At 42.4% G+C, this 19,571-nt stretch overlaps 1 protein-coding gene across 1 annotated transcript; it reads right to left on the reverse strand.

Annotated features, from left to right (window-relative positions):
• Positions 1-3,264: 3,264 nt before the first annotated feature.
• On the reverse strand, positions 3,265-18,686 carry PNPT1 (polyribonucleotide nucleotidyltransferase 1). The gene is made up of 29 exons (XM_032684154.1): positions 18,460-18,686; positions 17,359-17,419; positions 16,958-17,032; positions 16,225-16,330; positions 15,854-15,903; positions 15,320-15,383; positions 15,187-15,234; positions 14,373-14,486; positions 13,955-14,141; positions 13,726-13,777; positions 13,125-13,182; positions 12,901-12,997; positions 12,703-12,805; positions 11,971-12,041; positions 11,295-11,331; positions 10,488-10,554; positions 10,301-10,390; positions 9,945-9,998; positions 9,732-9,838; positions 9,059-9,130; positions 8,908-8,971; positions 8,018-8,101; positions 7,461-7,544; positions 6,703-6,809; positions 6,535-6,590; positions 5,926-6,004; positions 5,479-5,526; positions 5,085-5,243; positions 3,265-4,437 (listed from the first exon to the last, which is right to left on the reverse strand). Exons 1-28 carry the CDS (start codon positions 18,684-18,686, stop codon positions 5,088-5,090), a joined length of 2,418 nt encoding a protein of 805 aa, XP_032540045.1. The 3' UTR covers positions 3,265-4,437; positions 5,085-5,087.
• Between the last annotated feature and the right edge of the window lie 885 nt (positions 18,687-19,571).

A 19,571-nucleotide genomic window follows, 5' to 3' on the forward strand; every position in this document is an offset into this window, starting at 1 on the left:
CGGCGCCCGGGCGGGAGCGCGGAGGCGGGGACAAAATGGCGGCGGCCCTCAGTCACAGGGGAGTGCGGGCCGCGTAACGCCCCCGGCTTCTGAAGGGGGAAATAGTTCACGTGTGCCCCCCACAAAAAACTTAAAAAAAATATTTTTTTAACGTCTGTCTGAAAGCTGGTGCCACCGCTGACGAAGCACACGTCTCCCCCCCTCACGCCACAGAAAGGGCCACCCACAACCGTGGCACAATGACGGGCGAGCTCCACAGCCCGGCCACGATAAATTTAAACGGCGCACGAAACACAAACATCGCGTTTCATTTTTAGAAAAAAAAAAAAAGTCCTCCCTCGTATCACAAAACAGCAGAAAGGTTATTCAGTGGCATCTCCTTACAGCAACAGCCACACTGTAACATACATTCTGTAGGTGCTTTGTAGATTCCCAGAAAGCTCAAAATCTAAATCGAAGTCGAAGCTGTCCTCTGAAACTTCACAATGAGAGAAACATGCTTAATTATCCATTATAAACACTACAATTAAAGACAAACCACTTGCCAGGCATCGTGGTGTCCGTAAATCTTAGTTTTACACACTAAACACCAGCTACACATCTCCTCTGTGCTACTAATAAAAAACAAATCGCATGTCAGTGTTTGCGTGGGAATAGGGAAAAAGGACACAAGTGATGCAAGAAGTCAAGCTGTGTGAAGCAGTGGGGACTTGGGAGAGGAGGAGAAGCTTAAAAGTGTCTCAGAACCGAGCTTTTGAGGCTCCAAAAGGAAAGGGAGATGGCAGGGCAAGTGCTCCTGAGGCCAGGGCGTGCCTCATTCCCAGACAAAGCCAGACTTTTCTGGCTCTTGCCTCACGGTGAAAGCAGTTACACCGGTATAGCTCTTATTTACAAGACTGGCATGTCTCTGGTGTAAGTTCAATCTTGTTCCAGAGGAAGGGAAAGAAAGAAAAAATTCACAGCAAAATATGCCACTCTAGGTGACTATGTACAACTTTTCCATAGCTTAAAGAAACATTCTTTAGGCAGATTTAGAAAACTCATATCTATGTAACATTTAAAACTCAGCCTTTGCTGACATTCGTTGTAACAGGCCTCTAAGATTTACCATGAATTTTCTTTGCAGAAGATGGCAGCTGTAAGATACACCTCTGAGGAAACTATCATTACACTTATCTCTAGCTGTGTATGAACATAATTTAGGGTATTTTCATCATTATGGATAAATAAGTCTGTAACTGTACAAAAGACCACGTTACACCAGTAATTTCACCAACAATGATTTGAGAGTCACGTTAAGCAGTTTACAGTGGGGTTCCACTCTTCCCCTCTATGCATCAGTGCCTTTTTTGTATTACACAGACTGATCCTCTCAAGGTTTTACACATTGTGCATATTTCTGCCTTAGTGAAAACTCCATAAAAGGAAAATACAAAAAGAAACTAAAACCCCACTGGCCACAGCTGTCTCAGGACATCTGCCACTCACAAACTCTCCTTCCCCTCTGCCCGACTTCCATGTGTGCCTTTTAGCTCTTCAAGCCAAATGCACAAAAATAAAGCATGACTTCTACTCAAGATTAAATGCAGTCCTTCTCCAGATATATAAAAGAAACCACAGCAGAATATTCTGGAGCAAATTCTTATCTCACCTACCAGATCTTATCTACTGTGGTGAACAGCCATAGATAATTCTTATCTATTATGGTGAACAGGTACAGAAGGACTAGAAGATACATGAGGCAGAACTGGCATGAAAAACTACTTCTCCTGTTAAGCTGTGAAATAAATCCATGATCTCTCCAGCAATGAAATCAATGACCTCTGTGGAAAAACATCGCTCCAGAACACACTTGCATTGCATTCACTCAGATGTGGGGCTTCCCTTTGCATTACACAGCATCCAGGGGGTTGTGAACCCCAGTGTGACCTGTCATCCATACCCACAAAAAGCAAGTCCATTCTGGGGGCTTTGCCTGGAGAAGACATGCAACACATGCTGCAAGAGCTCTTATGTACCTGATTTAAGACCAGGAAAGCAATGTGTCTGAATCTCTGCCCTGTAAGATGCACAGAAAGCAAGGCAGCATTTCCCATTGTGGTGGTGCACCTGCCAGCAGTTCATCCCTCCCCATTACCATCATCAAGGCAGTGATGTTGAGGTCTCTGTTCCTCATCAAACACAGAGTTTGTGTCAGATAGGCTGCAGACAGAGCAACTCATCAAGTGCCACAACATGAGCAGCAGGGAGCTCTCATTTTTTAGTTTTGAGAAGCAAGACAGACAACTCGTTCCTAAATCACTTAAGATTTCTCGCAGTGACATTAAGAGACTGCACCACTCCCTCTGGCATGGAATCCCAGAAGTACAATTAGGCCAGCTCTTATGCTTTTGATAGTTCTTGTAATATTTACTGCTGGCATTTAAAGATATCCCAGATCTTTGTGCCTGTGTGAAAATGTTGCCTCTGTCAAATAAAGGCATTTGTGGTCCTCCTGACCTGCTGTAATGCTGCAACCGCTCAGCTTCACTTTGCAAGGCAATTCCTTTCAATTAAGGGCATTTGTGGCCCTCCTGACCTGCTGCCCAGCTTCACTTTTCCAAGACACTTCCTTTCAAAGGCTCCATTTAAGATGGGTCGTTACAGGAGCTAATTATCTGGAGCGGCGGAGAAAAGAAATAAATAAATCACTATTTCAAACACGAAAAACCAGCTACTGCAGTAGGACAGAGCTGGCTCTGTCAAGCACTATGAACCCACCTGCTTTCTGCTCATGGCTGGTATCACCCGAGAGCCCAATCCCTCCTGCCACGGTCCAGCCTGCGCTTCCGACGGCTCCGGGAGAACCCGGGATGTCTGAAGCCAGCCCTGCCTTCCCTCCAGGAAGGTTCAGACCAGCACACGCTTTCTCAGTCCTTGGCTCCCATTGAGCTTCTCTCCTCAGGTAGGAGCAGCTGCTCTCTGCTCCTCCCAGATATTCCCAAGTGTGTTTTTTTCCCCACCCCTTCCCATAGGGCCTGGAGGTTGTTACAGGTGCAGAAAGCCAGGCTGACTGTACAGGTTCTGCCACAGCAACATGAAAGTCTTTTTCCTCCTTTATCATCCAACAAACAAGACAATCCCCAGCGCTCCAGGAGCTGATTTACTGGGAGCAGCACCAACAGGAGCCTTACAGAAATTTATTCTACAATAAACCTCGGAAAACCACTTAAATTGGGGAGATCGGCTTCTGAAAAGAGTTATCAGAAATGGAAACATCGGAGCTGCTGTTCAGGGACTTTAACAATCACCTACATCATTTTATTAACACTATTCAGGACATGTAACAAACAACATAGCAGTCAACTGTCACAGTCAGAAATGATATCTGAATTCTTATTAAGAAATAACAGAAAACACTCCTCAAAAAAGAGGAAGAGATTGCTAAGGAAATATTTTTTCCACCTTTCCAACCAATTTTTCAATCTTACATGATGAAAGACAACTACAGAGAAGTATACCAGTCATTTCTTTCTTCTTTAAGTTAAAATAATAATTAAAAAAGAATCTTTTTTTACTGTACATCACATTTCTCCTCTCCCCAGTGCTCTGTTTTTATTTTCAGGAGGTTCAGAGCCCACTTGCCATCAGGTGGGAAGCTGATTTCCTTCTGAGTTCTGCATACAGACTGGTGAACATCAGAAGGACCCTCTTTGATTTTCACAGTCTGTACCCACAGCAGAAAAAGGAGTCGTTCTCCTGAGCCCCTGGGAAACGTTTTGAAGTCTAAAAGAGATCAGTGAACCCACTGATGGAACATAATTAATAGAGGGATTCCAACACTCTTAACGAGAGTGTTTTAGGGGGAAGGTTTATCAACATCTGTTGTTTATTCCAAAATAAGTATTTTACCTTTATTGCTTTAATTATATGTTTTAAAATTCACTGTTTAACAGACCCAGATAATAACTGATGGTGTTTCAGCCAGGTTGTTTAACCCCCCTTCTGCTCAGATATTTTAGCAAGTGTGAACCTTATGACAGTCACAGATGTATTTACCTAAAACAGCATCGATCATGTTAAAGGTGATGCTTCTAAGCCTTTATGTTTTGCTCAACATTTCAATCCTGTACTCTGAAAAGCCATTCTTGCTTCTCAGGTCCACAGTTTTATTTGGACTTGACAGTGAGAAGAACCTTAAGCACTGAAATGTCTATAAAGTTCCACATTCTCACCTCAGCCTTGCTACACGAGAGAAGAGCACTGCTTCTTTCTGGTTTTATTTTAAAGGTTTTTAATCCATTTGAAGACTTTGAAGTTCTACATCACCTTTAAGCATAAATAGTGTCTATTTTAAAAATATGATTCACTACCATCCACCTGCAGATTCTTGCCAGGGCATCAACAGATTCTAGCAAAGGTCACTTGTTATTTCCACGAGCTATCACATCTTTTTTCCTGAAAGAGAGAGAAAATACTCTGTAACCAACTGATATCAAGGCACGAGATGCAAAAACATTTCTTAAAAACAACATTTCTTCAGTGAACTTTCATTTTTTCTGCTGTTGTGAATCATTCCTGGAAGATTTCCTCGAGTTATCGCCGGTGCCCTGTGCCTTTCCCTTTGCCAGTCTCCCCGTGGAATTGCTCCTGATTTTAAGATGAGACACCTTCCTTTTCTAGCAGCTTTCTAAGGACACAAAAACCCCCACACAAGTTTTGGGAAAAAACTGAGGCATAAGTATTGACAGTCAAATACATGCAGGAAAACTAGGGGAGAGCTCTGGGCATTGCATTAATTGACTGAGATCGACTCTACTAATTGAATTAATCAAGAAAGCAGATTATTTTTAATTTCTTCCTCCTCCCTGCCTTTTTTTTTTTCCCCCTTAAAAAAATGGTGGCAAGGTAGAGAAAAAGGACGCTGCAGATGAACAAAGAAGCTTGTTTTGGAGAAAGTAGGCTGTTAGGATGCCTGGAACCGTGAAGGTGTTTGAACCGACTTCCAACACGCTTCCCATAAATGTCAAGCAGTGTGTGCACACCACTAAAGGGAAGTGCAGTATGTAAAAATCACATTGAGCCTGCTGATCCTAAGGCCTTGCCTGTCACTGGGATGAGGAGGATGTCTGTGGAACAGCCCCTCCCAGCACGATGCTGTTCTTGTCAGTCAGGGTTTTCAGGGTAGTCGTGGCCGGGGACTGCAGGATTTTCCGTGACAGCCTCATCCTGCCGTCAGTGGGATCTCGGCCAAAGTATTTCACCTGGTGAGAAAACAAACCACTTTTCAGACTGTCAAATAACGGGGTGCCTACACAGCAAGAGCATGACACTCAAACTGATCTATATTGGGATGATCAGGCCTCTAACCAGCACAGAATGGGAATCCAACACGGAAAAAATATTTTCTTCATTAACGCAAAATAAAAAAAATTCACTCGAATTCTAAAAGATGAACAGCGGTTTATCAGCACTTTTAAGTTAAAAAAATATAATTACCTGAATTTCTTGTCCAACTTCCAATCCCAGGGCACTGGGGTGTTTAATCTTTCAGAAAATAAAATAAAAATAAATCAGAGTGATTAATTTTGTGGGGTCAGTGATAAAAGCTCCTTCTTCCAGGAATTCTTTGTGCTCCACTTCGGACAATCACAGTGGCTCAGCACTACCTTAGGAACAACAGGTTTCTAAATGTCACACAGAAAAACGTATTGCAGAGCCAAAGAACTCGGTGATGTGCACAAAGGCCTTGTCAAAAGGACAGGGGCAGTTGAGTTTTTGAAGCTCTAAGTGCAGGGCAAGCAGAGTTAAACTAAAGGGTGCTGCTAATCTAACAGATTTTAGCCTGGAAATGGACTCTGGCACAACAGGAAAGTGTTAGAGCTGTGCTAATAAGTGAAAAAACAAATATAAGTGTCCATTTGACACCTGTCTAAGCATGATTACCTTTCTTTGATCGAGCTGTGAATTATGAAGCAGTACCGGTGTCATGTTTGGATAGAGTTTTACCATCACTCCCGAATCCCTGCAGCAGAAAACAGCACAGTTACTTCAAAATGCATCAAGAAAACTCTGTATTTCACTCTGCATGTTGTCCCCAGAGCAAGCATTAGTAAACTAACATACAAAATTTTATCTCCCTTTCTTAAAAATCTCGCAGCAACCACGACACGTCCGCTCATTTTTCCTCAATCAGAAGTGGGTGGAAATTTCTTATTTCAGGGCAGAATATTTCAGTAATAGGTACCATTTTACAAGACAAATATTGGATTGGAAAGTGAAAAGCAAATCTGTACCACCTCTTTCAGATACAAAGGTGAAAAAAGGCTTGAGGTTTTATAATTTGTAGAGGCATTCTAGAAACCAAACGAGCAGCAGAAATAAACAGCCTTATTAGGAAACAAAATATTTTCAACAGAGGAAATACCAGAAATTAGGCTGGTGACATTGGCACCTGTGTAAGTGGCACACTTAAAAATCAGTTATTTCACGTCATATTTGCATATCTATGTAAATGAACTAATTTCTACTTCTACTCCAGAGTAGTTTTTATACCTTATTTCAGTTATCGTGGCTGTATAAATCGCACCAAATTCCAAATTAACTTCTTGCTGTAGAGGAAAAAAAAAAAAAAAAAAGAAAAGATTAGGACAAAAAAATTCCCCAAAAGCAAATTGAAAAAAAAAAAAACCAAAAAAGCTGCCAAGAGGAGTGTGTCCTTACATCATCTTTGCAGATTTCCCCAATAAACTCCCTCGCTTCGTGCATGGCGCCGGGCGTGGGGGCAAACACAGAGTAAGTCTCCTCATCCAGCTGACTCACAGTCACACCTCAGAAAGGGAAATTTAGGGAGAGGGGTTTAGGGGGACGTTTCAGCAAGCAGCAAACTCACAGTCAGTAAAGGCTTGGAGAGAGAAAAATGATTTTGCACCGACTCTTTAAGATCGCAGAGTTGCAAATCATTTGAAATCATCTTTAATTTAGGCACTGAGCAGCTTTACGTGCAACCCCATTCCAGATATTTTCCTGGATAAACTTGTGGTCCATACAGGAACACAGAATTATTTTCACAGTCCTTTCGTGGCAGGAAAAGAAAATTCTTGAAAGCATTTTGGGTTTTCATGAACGAATTTCCCAGAGATTTTTAATAAAATCACAGCTTTCATCAAACAGCTGATGGAAATTACAGTGTTTTGGAGGCACAGTGGTAAAATTCCTTGCACCTCCAGGGCAGTTTTCTGGCCAAAGGACTGCACCAAAGGGAAACAGGATTTTTCCTCCTTTTCTCCACCCCAACCCCCTGAGCAGCACTAATCAAGCTGGCAGAGCATTAAGACTTTCAAGTCCCATTTCCCTGCTACTCTACACACATCAACCTTTTCCCATTTTTCACTTTGAGCATTGGAATACCTAAATGTACAAGTCTGAAACAAAGGGAAGCACATTGGGATAAATCATGACAGGAATCAAGGATGTCTCACCGGTCTGTGCCTGAAGCTTTTTCAGATTATAACCCCCAGGACCGATGAATCTTAATCTTTTTGATAATGGAACGTGGATGGTTTCTGAAAGAACATTTAAAGAGACTCTGAAATGCTAAACAGAGCCATCTTGAAAACTACCACAAGAAATAGGTCACATTAAGTCAGGGTTTAGTCTTCTATAGCTAGCTACCTGTAATATTTGCTGAACGTGGATGTAATTACATCCGAGAACTGAGATAAATGAAGACACAGGATAGACTTTGATGACTGGAAATTCCCTTAAGCCACACTGCTGCTGACACGGAAAATCAAAATGGGTACAGGAGTTTCACAAAGCTCCACTTTAATCCTGTTTTCTGGGAAATAGTGCAGTGCTGCCCCACATGGCAATATAAACCCGTGCCCCCAAAATAACCAAAAACCCCCCATAAATTAAAAATAATCCCATAGGGCAGAGGCAGAAACACGTAAAATTCATTAAAAAAAGCTAGTTTAAGAAGTTTACTGTTAAGGAGGTTATCATGAAAGATATGAATTCACAGAACCAACATTACCTACAACTGGTCCACTTTCTTTCCTGTTGGGTCTGGGCTTTGCCAGCGTTTGGTTCATGATATGTAAAATCTCCCTCTTGGCAGCTGGAGGGGAAGGAGAAGGAAATCAATAACTTTGTGCAAGCTTAGAATGAATTGATAACAGTTTTTGCTACAAACTAGATAAATATCTCCTGATAAAAACCTGCCTCCTGCCTAAGTGGAGGATGTAACTGAGCACGTGTTTGCTGCAGCACAACAGCACAGTTATTGAATTTATGCACCTAGAACACCACATATTTTTTATTTCAGGGTATTACTGAGATAAATCGGATTGCTGATAAGAGCAACAGCTTTGATACACTGGCCTGGAACTTCAGCTGAGCTGCTTGAAGTGGTGCACCACCCAGAAGGAATTATTTGTTCTTACTAAAATCTCGCTGTCACAATCAAGTTGAACATTTTCCAACTAATTAAATCCTTATTAAAGCACGTGGCTTCAGTTCTCCATGTGCTTCCAGAACACTTGAGCTGTACACCTCAGAATACAGAGGGCAGTAAGTTACCCTAGGAAATACAAGCTGGATTTATGGGAAATGAGAAGAAGTTTGCTGGTTTTTTTGTAGCATTATCCCTTACCCACAAACTCCCTGAGGTGACACAGACTTGTACTGAAGTTTTAAGATCTCGCTGCTCAAGAAACATTTAAAAATGGGCCTGAAGTTACTTCAGAGTTAGTTTGGATCTTATTTATTAAACCAAAGCTGTTTTATCAAGATAACAGCTTGGTTTTCTCCCCACAACGAGAACAAAAAATTAATAGTTTATTACTTGTTTTCACAAAACTTAGAATTTAATACAATTTATCATTTCATATGATAAAATGGGTGCAAATACAAATATGGACCTACTTGTGGCTTGCTGAATGGCTTCCATGACAATCTTTACTGGTATTCCTGGCAGTTTTAGATCAACCTTGGGAAAGAATGAAGTCACATCAGTAAGTCAGGAAAGCTTTTTTAACACCTTCTCAGATTTAGGAAGATTCAGTGTTACCCATACCTGCAGGGCAGTTATTCCTTTATTAGTACCTGCCATCTTGAAATCCATATCTCCATAATAATCTTCAATTCCCTGCCAGCACAGAGAGAAGAAAGCAAATTGGAGTGACTTGATCCCAGTGCCAGGTCCCACTATACTAAAAGTACACTCTGTGTTTTCAAAAAGCCATAAAACAGTTCTGAGGCCTTGGAATTACTTCTGAGTTTTTCTTCAGCCTTACTTTGCTGTTCAGGGTTAACCCTGTTCCCTTCTCTCCTTAGAAATTAAGAGCTTTTGTGGACTAGTTTCTGAACAACAGAACCACAGTTGATTTTGTGCTGTCGGTGGCTGCATCATAATGTGCATTTTTCCCTCCCCAGCAACTCTCCAAATGCTTATTCTCCATCCAATATATTGTGTTTTTCAGTAAATTATTCAAGAATTATTAACTTCTTCCTCCCAAAAGACAAAATCCATTGGGAAAAGAAAGCTCATGAAAGCTTAATAACTAATTACACACAATGTAAGAAATGTGACTGGACATTTCTTGGAGATTTTTCAAAATAAAGGAGGGGTCTGGGAGACAAACCAGAAAACTACTATTTCCAGCAGCAATGTTTCAGAATTAAGTGGGTAAAGTGTTACAAAAGAAGGCCAAAAAAGGTATTTTACAGAATGAAGCAGTAACACTCACCAGGATGTCTGTCAGCAGCCGATAATCCTCAATATCCCCCTTTTCCTGACTGCACTTGGTAACGAGACCTATGGCTACACCTGCCACTGCACTGGACACTGGAACTCCTGAGGGCAGCACAAAAAAATTACGTTTTTGAAGCCTTTGGTCATTTCCAGATCCTAAAACACACGATCCAACGCAGTTTATCCTTAAAAGTGCCGCATTCTGTACCTGCATCCATCAGTGCCAAACTTCCACCGCAGGCAGAAGCCATGGAGGAGGAACCTACAGAGTCGGAACACAGGAAAAGGGATTGAACAGTGAAAAATGGGTCTCAACACAAGCTATTTTCCTCGCTCTGTAGCATAAAAACACCCCCAAATATTTTATTAAACTCATGATTTATGTTTACATCTCATACGATACCAATGGAAAGGTCCATTGTTCGTGACCACGCACATGTTTCTTATTTAAAGTCCTTCAAGTAACAGAGCTATTAAAAACATTTATATTGAAATCTGTCAGCTATAACCCGTTAAGAATCAAATTTAGTCTTTGGCACTAGTTCAAAAATAAAAAAATAATACCATTAGACTCTAAGACTTCAGAAGTAACTCGTATTGTGAACGGGAAATCCGGGGGAATAACCGGTTTCAAAGCTCTTTCTGCCAGTGCACCTGTGGAAAAACAACCCCGAACACTAAGTGACCCATAAATAAAAATCAGATGAAATATGAAAACTTGCAGCATGGGACTCTTCTGGTGTGAACTCACCGTGTCCAAGCTCTCTTCTGTTCATACCAGTGACTTTGCCAATCTCGTTGGTGGCATAAGGTGGAAACTGTGAAGTAAAAAAATGTGTGCGCAGAAAATTAACACAGTGTTTTTAAACATACACTTGGAGAAAAAAAAAAATTCTTTGAAAGTTTTGGGGCATCTCAAGGTAAAAACAAAATGAAAAAAAAAAAAAATTAATCAAATCACCAGCTGACTTTGTTATCAGTCACTTAGTTTGCAAGCCTGGACCAGTCCAGGCAATGCTTGGTAAATGTTTTACTGCCACGGAACAAAGGGGAATAAAGCAGTAGCGAGGGAGCTGAGAAACAACATGACAAGCTCCCTTCAAATAAACTTGTCAAACAACATAGCAGGAGTGTTATTTCTGTCCCACAGATAATGGAACAAGATATGCCTGGAGGAAATACTCTGGGCGAGTTCCAAAGGCCGAGAGAGATCCAAGATGTAAAAGCACTTATTTACCATGCCAGCTGAGCACATTAATAGAATTCACCAAAAACCACAGTGCAGGTTCATCCTGATTTCAGCAACAACCTGCTCTTAAGGAGCTCACCCAATGTTGAGATATTCCAATTTATACAGCCTTTTTTAATATTACAAATTACCCAGTGCTTTTCAGGAAACCAGCACTTCAGTTCTGATCAATTCACGCCTGAATGAAAATAAAACACATTTTAGCAAATCTGGAGATAATTTATATCCTTGGAAGTGATCAATTTAAAAGCAAGCCATGAAGCCCTTCTGTGAATCATGCAGAAAGCTGTGACACAGTAAAGCTCTCACCTCATAATGCAGCATGAAGTTTTTATCTTTTATGCCACTATTAATTAAAAACAAGACCATGTCAAAAAAGGAGCAACCAAAAACGTCTTACATACAACAGGTAATTCAAGATTACATTATTCTGCCCACAAATGGACCCAGGGAAAACTTACAGATCAATACATTTGCTGATCACCCACAATTACCAAAATTACAGAATATGGACAAACACCTCCAGGCCAAAAAAGCTGAAGTAAAGTAAAGCTGAGACATTAAAATGTGAAAGCTCCCACACTGGTGGGATGAGACCACTGAACTGGAGCTTTCAGGGGAAGGAGTTTCACTTCAGCCCTCAGCAATAAAAAGGGTTAAAAGCACAAGGACTCACTTGCTACAATAATAAGTTAAGTTTTCCCTGCTCCGTTAAAAAGAGAACACAAATATTTTAAATATATAAACCAGACTGGATGTTTCTTGTGATACTCTTTGGTTTCAAATGCATGTCTGTGGAATTCATGTCCCCTTAACACAAAATACCTGCCGTGATCTCTTGAGAACAGGCGACTTCCAAGTCTAATTTAACACACGTTTCAGTCCTAACAAATGTATCTGTGTGAAGTTCAAGGGACTTTTATCACAAGTGCTTAACTGCTCAGCCTCTTATTCCCCCTGCCAAAACACCAGAATGTGTACCTACCTCACCACTGTGGAGATGAGATCTGATTTGACACTCGATTCCAGGGAGTCGAATGTGACTGTACAAAGCACCTGCAACAGAAATAAACCAAAATAAAAAAATGAACTCCTTTTAAACACTCCCGCCCTTCACAGCTTTTACTGTTTATGAAGAAGCAGAAAGAATGATACAGCAACAAATAAGATGCCATCACCAGCCACTCCTGCAAACTTTTCTCCTCCTTTTCACAGACATTTATTATTATTCTGTTCATTAAAAAAAACTGAGTCATTTAAGAGACTGGGCCAGATGCAGCCACACAGTGGGTGTTGTTTCTAGTGGGATAACAGGCAACAACAATCAAAAATAAATCACTGTTTGCAACTACCACCCAAAATAAGTGCAGTTAGTCAGATCAATGGCTGAATCTTACAGGAAAAGGAGGTAGAAAAACACAGGAGACCAAATCTCAAGCACAGTCTTAATTCAATCCACCCAAGAGCTGACACTTCAGGCAAAGAAGAGAAAGAAAACATCTCATTAACGCAATTTTTTGGGTACAGTTTCCCTTTTTAGCTCAGGTTCTGTAGAAGTTCCTTTTAAAAGACTTCTCCTCCACTTCCCAACCCACACACCATTTCTACTTATTACATTTACGTGAGAGGCAGAAAAGAAACTTGGCATTTAAGTGAAAGACAAATCTGTCAGCTTTTGGTAAGTCATTTATAGTTCCTGGTGTTTAAATGGCACTACCTGTGTTTGACCCCTTTGAAATAAGGCTGATCCATGGAGCATTTTGAACATGTTCACCTCACATTTAATGTCTCTGAGGGAGGTCAAATCTCTCCCGTCACACCTGAAGGAACAGGGAGAAACCATGAGATCAATGAAACCCATCTTGGATTAAAAGCTGACAGATGCACTAATTCAGCAGGAGTTTGACGTGCTCACCTTCTATATTCGTTCAGAACGAGATTTCTAAAAATATCCTTGGAAACCACGTTGAAAGATTCCATGATTTCATAAGGCTCAGCCTCCGGGAATTTTTCTGGGGATAAAAAAAAAGAAACTGCATCTGAAGCTGGAACACGGATTTTACAGCCCTTTTACTGTAACTCTTGAGCAGTGCTAATTCCATTTAAGCACTCTCTAAATATTAAGAAGGCAGAAAATACCTTTCAGCTGCTCTTCTGTTTCCAGCCTGATTTTGTTGATTGCTTCATCTCTTGAAATCTAGAACAGAGGATTTGCAACCAGTTAACTCCACAGGGCAGAACAACAACACAGGCTGGGGTTTTGTTGAGTTTAAAGTTTTGTAAAATTCAAGGAATAAAAAAGAGAACTGTCACACATATTCAAAAATCAGTGATCAGGTTTGGAAGGGTTGCAACCTTTCTTGGTAAAGGCACAGACTAGTTGAGACAGCCCAACACCCTGCCCTGAAAAGTGGCCAATGCTGGGGAATCCACCACTTCCCTGGGGAGATTATTCCAATGGCTGATGGTTCTCCTTGTGAAAAACTTCCCTCTTGTGCCCAATCTCCCAGCAGTATCCTGCACCTACTTCCCCTCCTTTTAAAAAAGGAGTCTCCATCTCCACACACTGCAAATAAATATTCTGGTAGATAACCATTTACAGAACAATTTATTATTACTGTTGCAAATATATGCAAGGAAGGAGATGAGTTTGTATTAACAGCAGCTTAAAGAACTAAATCTTACTGATTGAACTGTGATAATTATTAAAAAATAATGATATAATGCCTGGAGCACTTACTTTGTCGTGGCTAGAATCTGTGAACACTGCATAGATCTTGTTAGAAGCAAGTCTGCAGGAAGAAAAGGGAAAAGTTCTAAAAACACAGCTTAAAAATCCTTTACATAATTAGGAGGTTTTTTTTGAAGATTAAATATTTGCTTTCATTAGAAGCACGAAAGCACCACAGTGATATTTACAAGCATTCCCAGCCCCAGCTAGATCTGCACTAGATTTATTCTGAACTTACTTCCTGGCACATTCCACGATCTCCTCGGGAGCCAGGAACAGCTTCTGCACGGTTCTCTTGGCGCCGCCGCGCTCCTTCACCAGCTGCTGGATGCCCTGGATGATGTGCTGGGTGTGCTTCACCCCCACCTTGATGGCGTGGCAGAAGTCCTGCTGCAAGATGTTCTCAGCCGTTGCCTCCAGCATAACTGTCAAAGGAAAGGTAAAAATCTGGTAATTTGCTGGTTTGTGGCTTGAGAGCAGCTTAGCTCGACTAAGGGAATACAGATTAACACCAAACTGCGTGAATTTGGTTGTTTCTGTCGTGCCAAAACACAAGCTTCAAGCGTTAGGAATATTTGAAGAGGCACCTGTTGCTTTGAAGAGGCACCTATTTGATTTTGAAGCCCTCAGTGGATCAAAATGAACCCAGCACTTACCAACTTGACTCTGGGGAGCTCCAGCCACAACTAAATTTAAAGCACTGGAAGACATCTGCTTCCGAGTGGGGTTGATGACAGTCTCCCCATCCACCAGCCCCACCCTCACTGCACCTACAAGGAAAACCCCAGAAAATCACTGTTATAATAACAAAGTTCTTTGAGGCATTATTTATTTTGAAATTTATAGATCTAGCAACAATAATTAAAGCTGTGCAATTAATTTTAAAATATCAGCACGTTGAGTGTATATTAAGAACAAAACATGGAAGACAAAATTATCTGTTCTTGAATTACTTTTGGGTACTATTTCTGGGTAAAGATAATGCCAAGTATTATACACACAATGCTGTGAGTCTACTGGAGTTTTTTTTAGTCACTTGAGCACATGTTTTCTAGGAAAAAAAAAAAGGTAGGTGACAGGAAAATACAGCTAAATATTTGTTCCTGGCTGGGTCATTTCTTTTCCCAAAAAATATGCATAACTAAACTAATCTCTTCTTGAGTTCCTGGAGAAAAAATATTTTTATCCAGTTATTTTCAAAACAATGCTTTTCAAGACTCAGCTGCTATTAAGAAAATAATTATTTATTGGTCTCTATACTCCACTATTTCTGGATTATAAACCTTTCCAGAAATTTATTTAGTTCAGGAAAAATAATCCTTTGAAGTGCAATAATCCTATCCATTGTAAAATTATTTTCAGTGCTTGAAATTCAACATTTAGATTCAGCTTCTCTTTAAAAAAGCAGGAATTGTGGCCTAGGTCTCTCATTACACTCAAATCATCCCTAATTTCAAAGTATTCACTTACCAATAGGACCATTCCAGGGGATATCAGACAGTGCAAGTGCTGCAGAAGCTAAAATGAGACACAAAAATGTGGATTAGGAAAACTGGATCCCGTGAAATCCCACACAAGCAGTGATTCCTCCCAGCCCTCTTACCTCCATTAATGGCCAGAATATCAGGATCATTGACACCATCTACTGCTAAAAGATTACAAAGGATCTGGCATAAGATAAAAGACAATGAATAATTGTGACCTACACATTTTTTTATGAGCTGTCAACACAAAGCTAAGGACAGTAAAACAGAACATTCCACATACCCACACAAGCCCAGACTGCAAATGGAAATTTGTGCAGGTATTCAAAGCAGAAAGCTGACAAAAAAACCCCACTAATGTATAATATTGTGTCATATATCAAACATCTACCACTGGCCTTTCTTGCCCCTGTTTTACAGAGGAGATTTCAATTTTTTTCTTCTATCTGGACAACAAAATTTGGAAATTAGGATGTAATAAAAATCATTTAATGACAAACTATAAAGCAGCACTACACTATTGGAATGGTTTGCAAAGTGTAAACCCTTCCTGGATTTTAATCAAAAGCATTTCTCTTAAAGCAGTGCCTGTGTCATGTGAACTTTTCATTGTCCATGCCCAAGTTCTCCATTCTGGGGGTTACATGACCCACCTGTGTATCATAAAAGTATCCTCCTGGGAAGAGAGGTCTGATTGACCGATCTGCAGAAGAAATAACCAAAGTCTAAGAAGCAGCTGGTTTCCAGTAGTTAATATTCAATTTGCCTTGCAATAACCTGATCAAATTATTTAAATGAAACACCCAAAAAAAAGGCAGAGAACCCAGAAAGAAATTTAGCATGACAGATACAACCCTAAAATTCCAATCAGGACTGACAAAAAAGCAACTACAGCTTTATTTCCTGACATTACCACAGAAAATCAACTCTGCAAACAGCAGTTCTAAAAGACTGCATTTCCAAACACCCATGAGAACATCTCAAAATATTTAAAATGCACTGTGACTGAAAGGTTTCAGCCTACCTATGACTCTGCTTGTAAGAATTTCTTTATCTGTGGAGCCAAGCTCCCTTCTCAGGTAGTTTGTGGGGATTCTTCCTGCTGCAGCAGCTTTCTGTCGATAGTCAACCTTGGAAAAACAAAATAGATTCCTACAGACAACTGATACTCACTGCAGAGCCACCCAAGCACTCAGAAGAGACACCTTATATCATTTATAACACAGTTATATTTTATATATATTTTATAATCCAATCCCTTGCTCAGAGCAAGGTCGACCCAGAATTCAGGTGACATGGATGAAACAGGCTCTGTCCCAGGGTAGATCCCTGAGGGACTCACTGCTGCTTCCCTGAAGGTGGGATATCAGTCATGGAATCACAGAATGGCTTGGGCTGGAAAGGACCTTAAAGATGATCCAGTTCCAACCCCAACCCCGTAGTTCCAACCCTTAATAATCACAAGCCTTTTGAGCCTCCTAATCCAACCAGTTTTCCACACAACTAAAACAGAACATCTGGGCTTGGCTGTCGTGGCAAAGGTCACAAGGTCAAGGCACACAAGCACCAGGGCTCACCCCTGATCCACAGGGAATGATCCTACACATCCCAGACATTTTACCATGAACTCCAGGGTCTGTCATCAACCAAGTGCATTCCTCACTTCCCCCAGAGCCCTGAACTCCTCCTTAAATAAGGACTCTGCTGCTAAATCTTCCACAAATGATCACAAAGCTAATGTTTTGGTAAGTACTTACCACTAATGGCATAAACTGAGATGGAGCAGGCTTGGTTTTGCTGACTGCTGTGACCATCACTGCTGTGTCACCCAGCTGGGTTGAAGAAAAAAAAAGATAAAAAACCTGAAGTTACCTGCAAATAAAATAACCCCTGATGTTCTGAACTTATTCACAAACTAAACTATGAAAAACAATTATTCTTTGCAGGACACAACCACATAAATCCACCCTTCATGCCAATATTTTTGCTTTTCAAACGTAATTTTTTCCTATAAAACACAACTGTCCTTTCATTAGGGATTAAGTTGCTCCTTGAGTCTCTGTATCCCACATCTAACAGGCTCTGATACCCTAACAACGACTTCTAAGATGCAGAAATTTTGAAGTTGCACAGATTTTCACTACTTATTTTTTTTTACCTGAACAACAGCACAACCATCAGCAAACTTGGCAAGTTTTCCAGAAGACAGCTCCATCTTTCTGAGGGAAAGACAGAACCTGTTACTCATGCTGAATTCAACCAAATTTTCCATCAATTCTGCTTTAATCTCCAGCCCCAACTGCACAGAACAAAGGTTACACTTCACACAAGACAAACATCCACCTCAGGTACGGAAATCGAAACTCTTTGGCCAAAAGTGACCAAATCCTCTTAGCCTGAGCTTTTGCCTCAAGTGTCCTGCTCCATTCACCTTGAAGCAAAGCCTTGCAGCCACATCGGGTGTCACCTGGAGTTCCAGCCATTCCCTGGAGACAGAAGTGAATCACCGCCGTTCCAGCTGGGATTTAACCAGTGGGAAACACCCTCACAGGCACAGTGGAGCTGTCTCCACATCCACAGAGCACCGTTTCCCACCACAGCAGCCTCTCTCCATGTTTCCTGCAGGCTCCCTCCAGGCACTGGAAGGCCACAATTAGGTCACCCCAAAGATTATCCTCTTCAGGGTGAGCAATCCCAGCTCTCCCACCAGAGCTGCTCCATCCCTCTGATCATCTCGGTGCCTCCTCTGGACTCTCTCCAGCAGCTCCATGTCCTTCCTGTGCTGTTCCCCAGGGCTGGAGGCAGCTCTGCAAGGGGGATCTCACCTGAGGGGTCAGAGGGCCCCCGCTGTGGGATCAACCCAGGATTGCCTTTCTGGGCTGCCAGGACACACTGCCGGGTCCTGCCCAGTCTCTCATCCCCCAGGATGAGCTCACAGGATCACAGAGTCAATCAGGATGGAAAACACCTCTGAGATCACTCAGTCCAACCTAATACGCGGACCCTGAGTTATTTTGCCAAGCTGGCAAGGTACCCACAGACACCCATCAGTATCTCGATTCACTACATCCTTAGGGCTCGTTATTAAGGTTCATTCTCTGTGTATTTTCGAGCCTATCAGCAAAGATCGCCAGCAAAGAACATCCCTAGCTAAACTAATCTCGACATACTCCGCATTTCGCACCCGTTTCCCCTCACGTTTGCCTTCTCTGCCCCCGGGACAGCCCCTGCACCGTCCTCTCCCCTCAGCGCCCCTCACCTGCCGCCCACCTCCACCGTCACGGCCTGGCACTGTCCGGGCCCCGCCGCGGCATTTCGGGCGGGCACCCAGCGCAGCGCGGAACGGCCCGGGAGTAGCGGCAGCCGCAGCGCGGAGCCGCCCGCGGGCAGGGCAGGTAGGACCCTTCGCCAGCGCGCCGCGGCCCCGCCGCCATCGCGGCCCAGCGCGCCCAGCGCGGCACGGCCGCAGCTCGTGGCGGCCGCCATTGCGCCCGCGGCTGGAAGGGGCGGCCGCGCGATTGGCTGCGGGCAGCGGCCCCGCGCAGTAAGATCGGAGCCCATTGGCTCTGCCGCTCCCGCGCCGCTTTCCGTTCCGTACGGGCGCTACGGCGGCTGAGCGGGGTCAGGCGACGCAGAGCGCGCGAAGGCGGGAACATCGCAACCCTCGACAATCCTTGAATTCTGAGGTAAAAAGTGTCAGGAAAAGGTTCAAGCCGGCGCCTGAGGCGGCTTTGGAGACAGTTTGGGATGAAGTCTGGGGGAAAACCTGCCCAAACGGGGCTCGGAGTGAGACAGAGGACACCTGCACCGAGTGCCGCCTCTTCCCGCCAATGGCACCTCAGGAGCCAAGATGGCGCCTGGGAGAGCAGTCAGTGTTACCGCCAAAAACTCGCGGCCCTTCCTGAGGGGAAAAATACACGTGTTTGGAATTCCTTTGCCCCAAAGACCTTTTTCTGTGCCTGTTGTGTTCAGAGCTGTAATTCACTCACCCCCCCCAAAAAAAAAGGCGCCAAAAAACCCCAATCAACCAAAAAAACACAAAACCAACAACCCTCACCACCCACACAAAACCCCTCAAAAACAAAAACCGTCGCACGTTTCAAGATAAAGAATTGTGATTAACCCCCCTGAATCCTTTAAGTGACTAATCTTACAGTTGTATTAGTTATAGATCCCAGAGCAGGGTCTGGAAATGGAAGTGTGGCAACAGCATCCAGAGACACCAAATCCAAGGTCAGGCTCCTGTCCAGCAGCTGAAGAGGCTCCTCCATCAGACCATTCTTCACTTTCCTCCTCGGTAAGGCAAGAACAGGAATTTTTAAACCAGGAACACCAAAGTATTTTCCTAAGTGCACAAGGAGGGTTAGGACA

Source organism: Chiroxiphia lanceolata, chromosome 3 (genome assembly GCF_009829145.1).
Source record: "Chiroxiphia lanceolata isolate bChiLan1 chromosome 3, bChiLan1.pri, whole genome shotgun sequence".
Lineage (NCBI taxonomy): Eukaryota > Metazoa > Chordata > Aves > Passeriformes > Pipridae > Chiroxiphia > Chiroxiphia lanceolata.

Excerpts from the sequence above, each read along its gene's own strand:
- PNPT1 (XM_032684154.1), bottom strand. The coding sequence starts at position 18,686 with ATGGCGGCCGCCACGAGCTGCGGCCGTGCCGCGCTGGGCGCGCTGGGC. Across the intron at positions 14,487-15,186 it reads CCCCTGGAATGGTCCTATTG|GTGCAGTGAGGGTGGGGCTG; the intron begins GTAAGTGAATAC and ends TTTTCCTTGTAG. Across the intron at positions 5,244-5,478 it reads AAGTTGGACAAGAAATTCAG|GTGAAATACTTTGGCCGAGA; the intron begins GTAATTATATTT and ends TTTTCTCACCAG.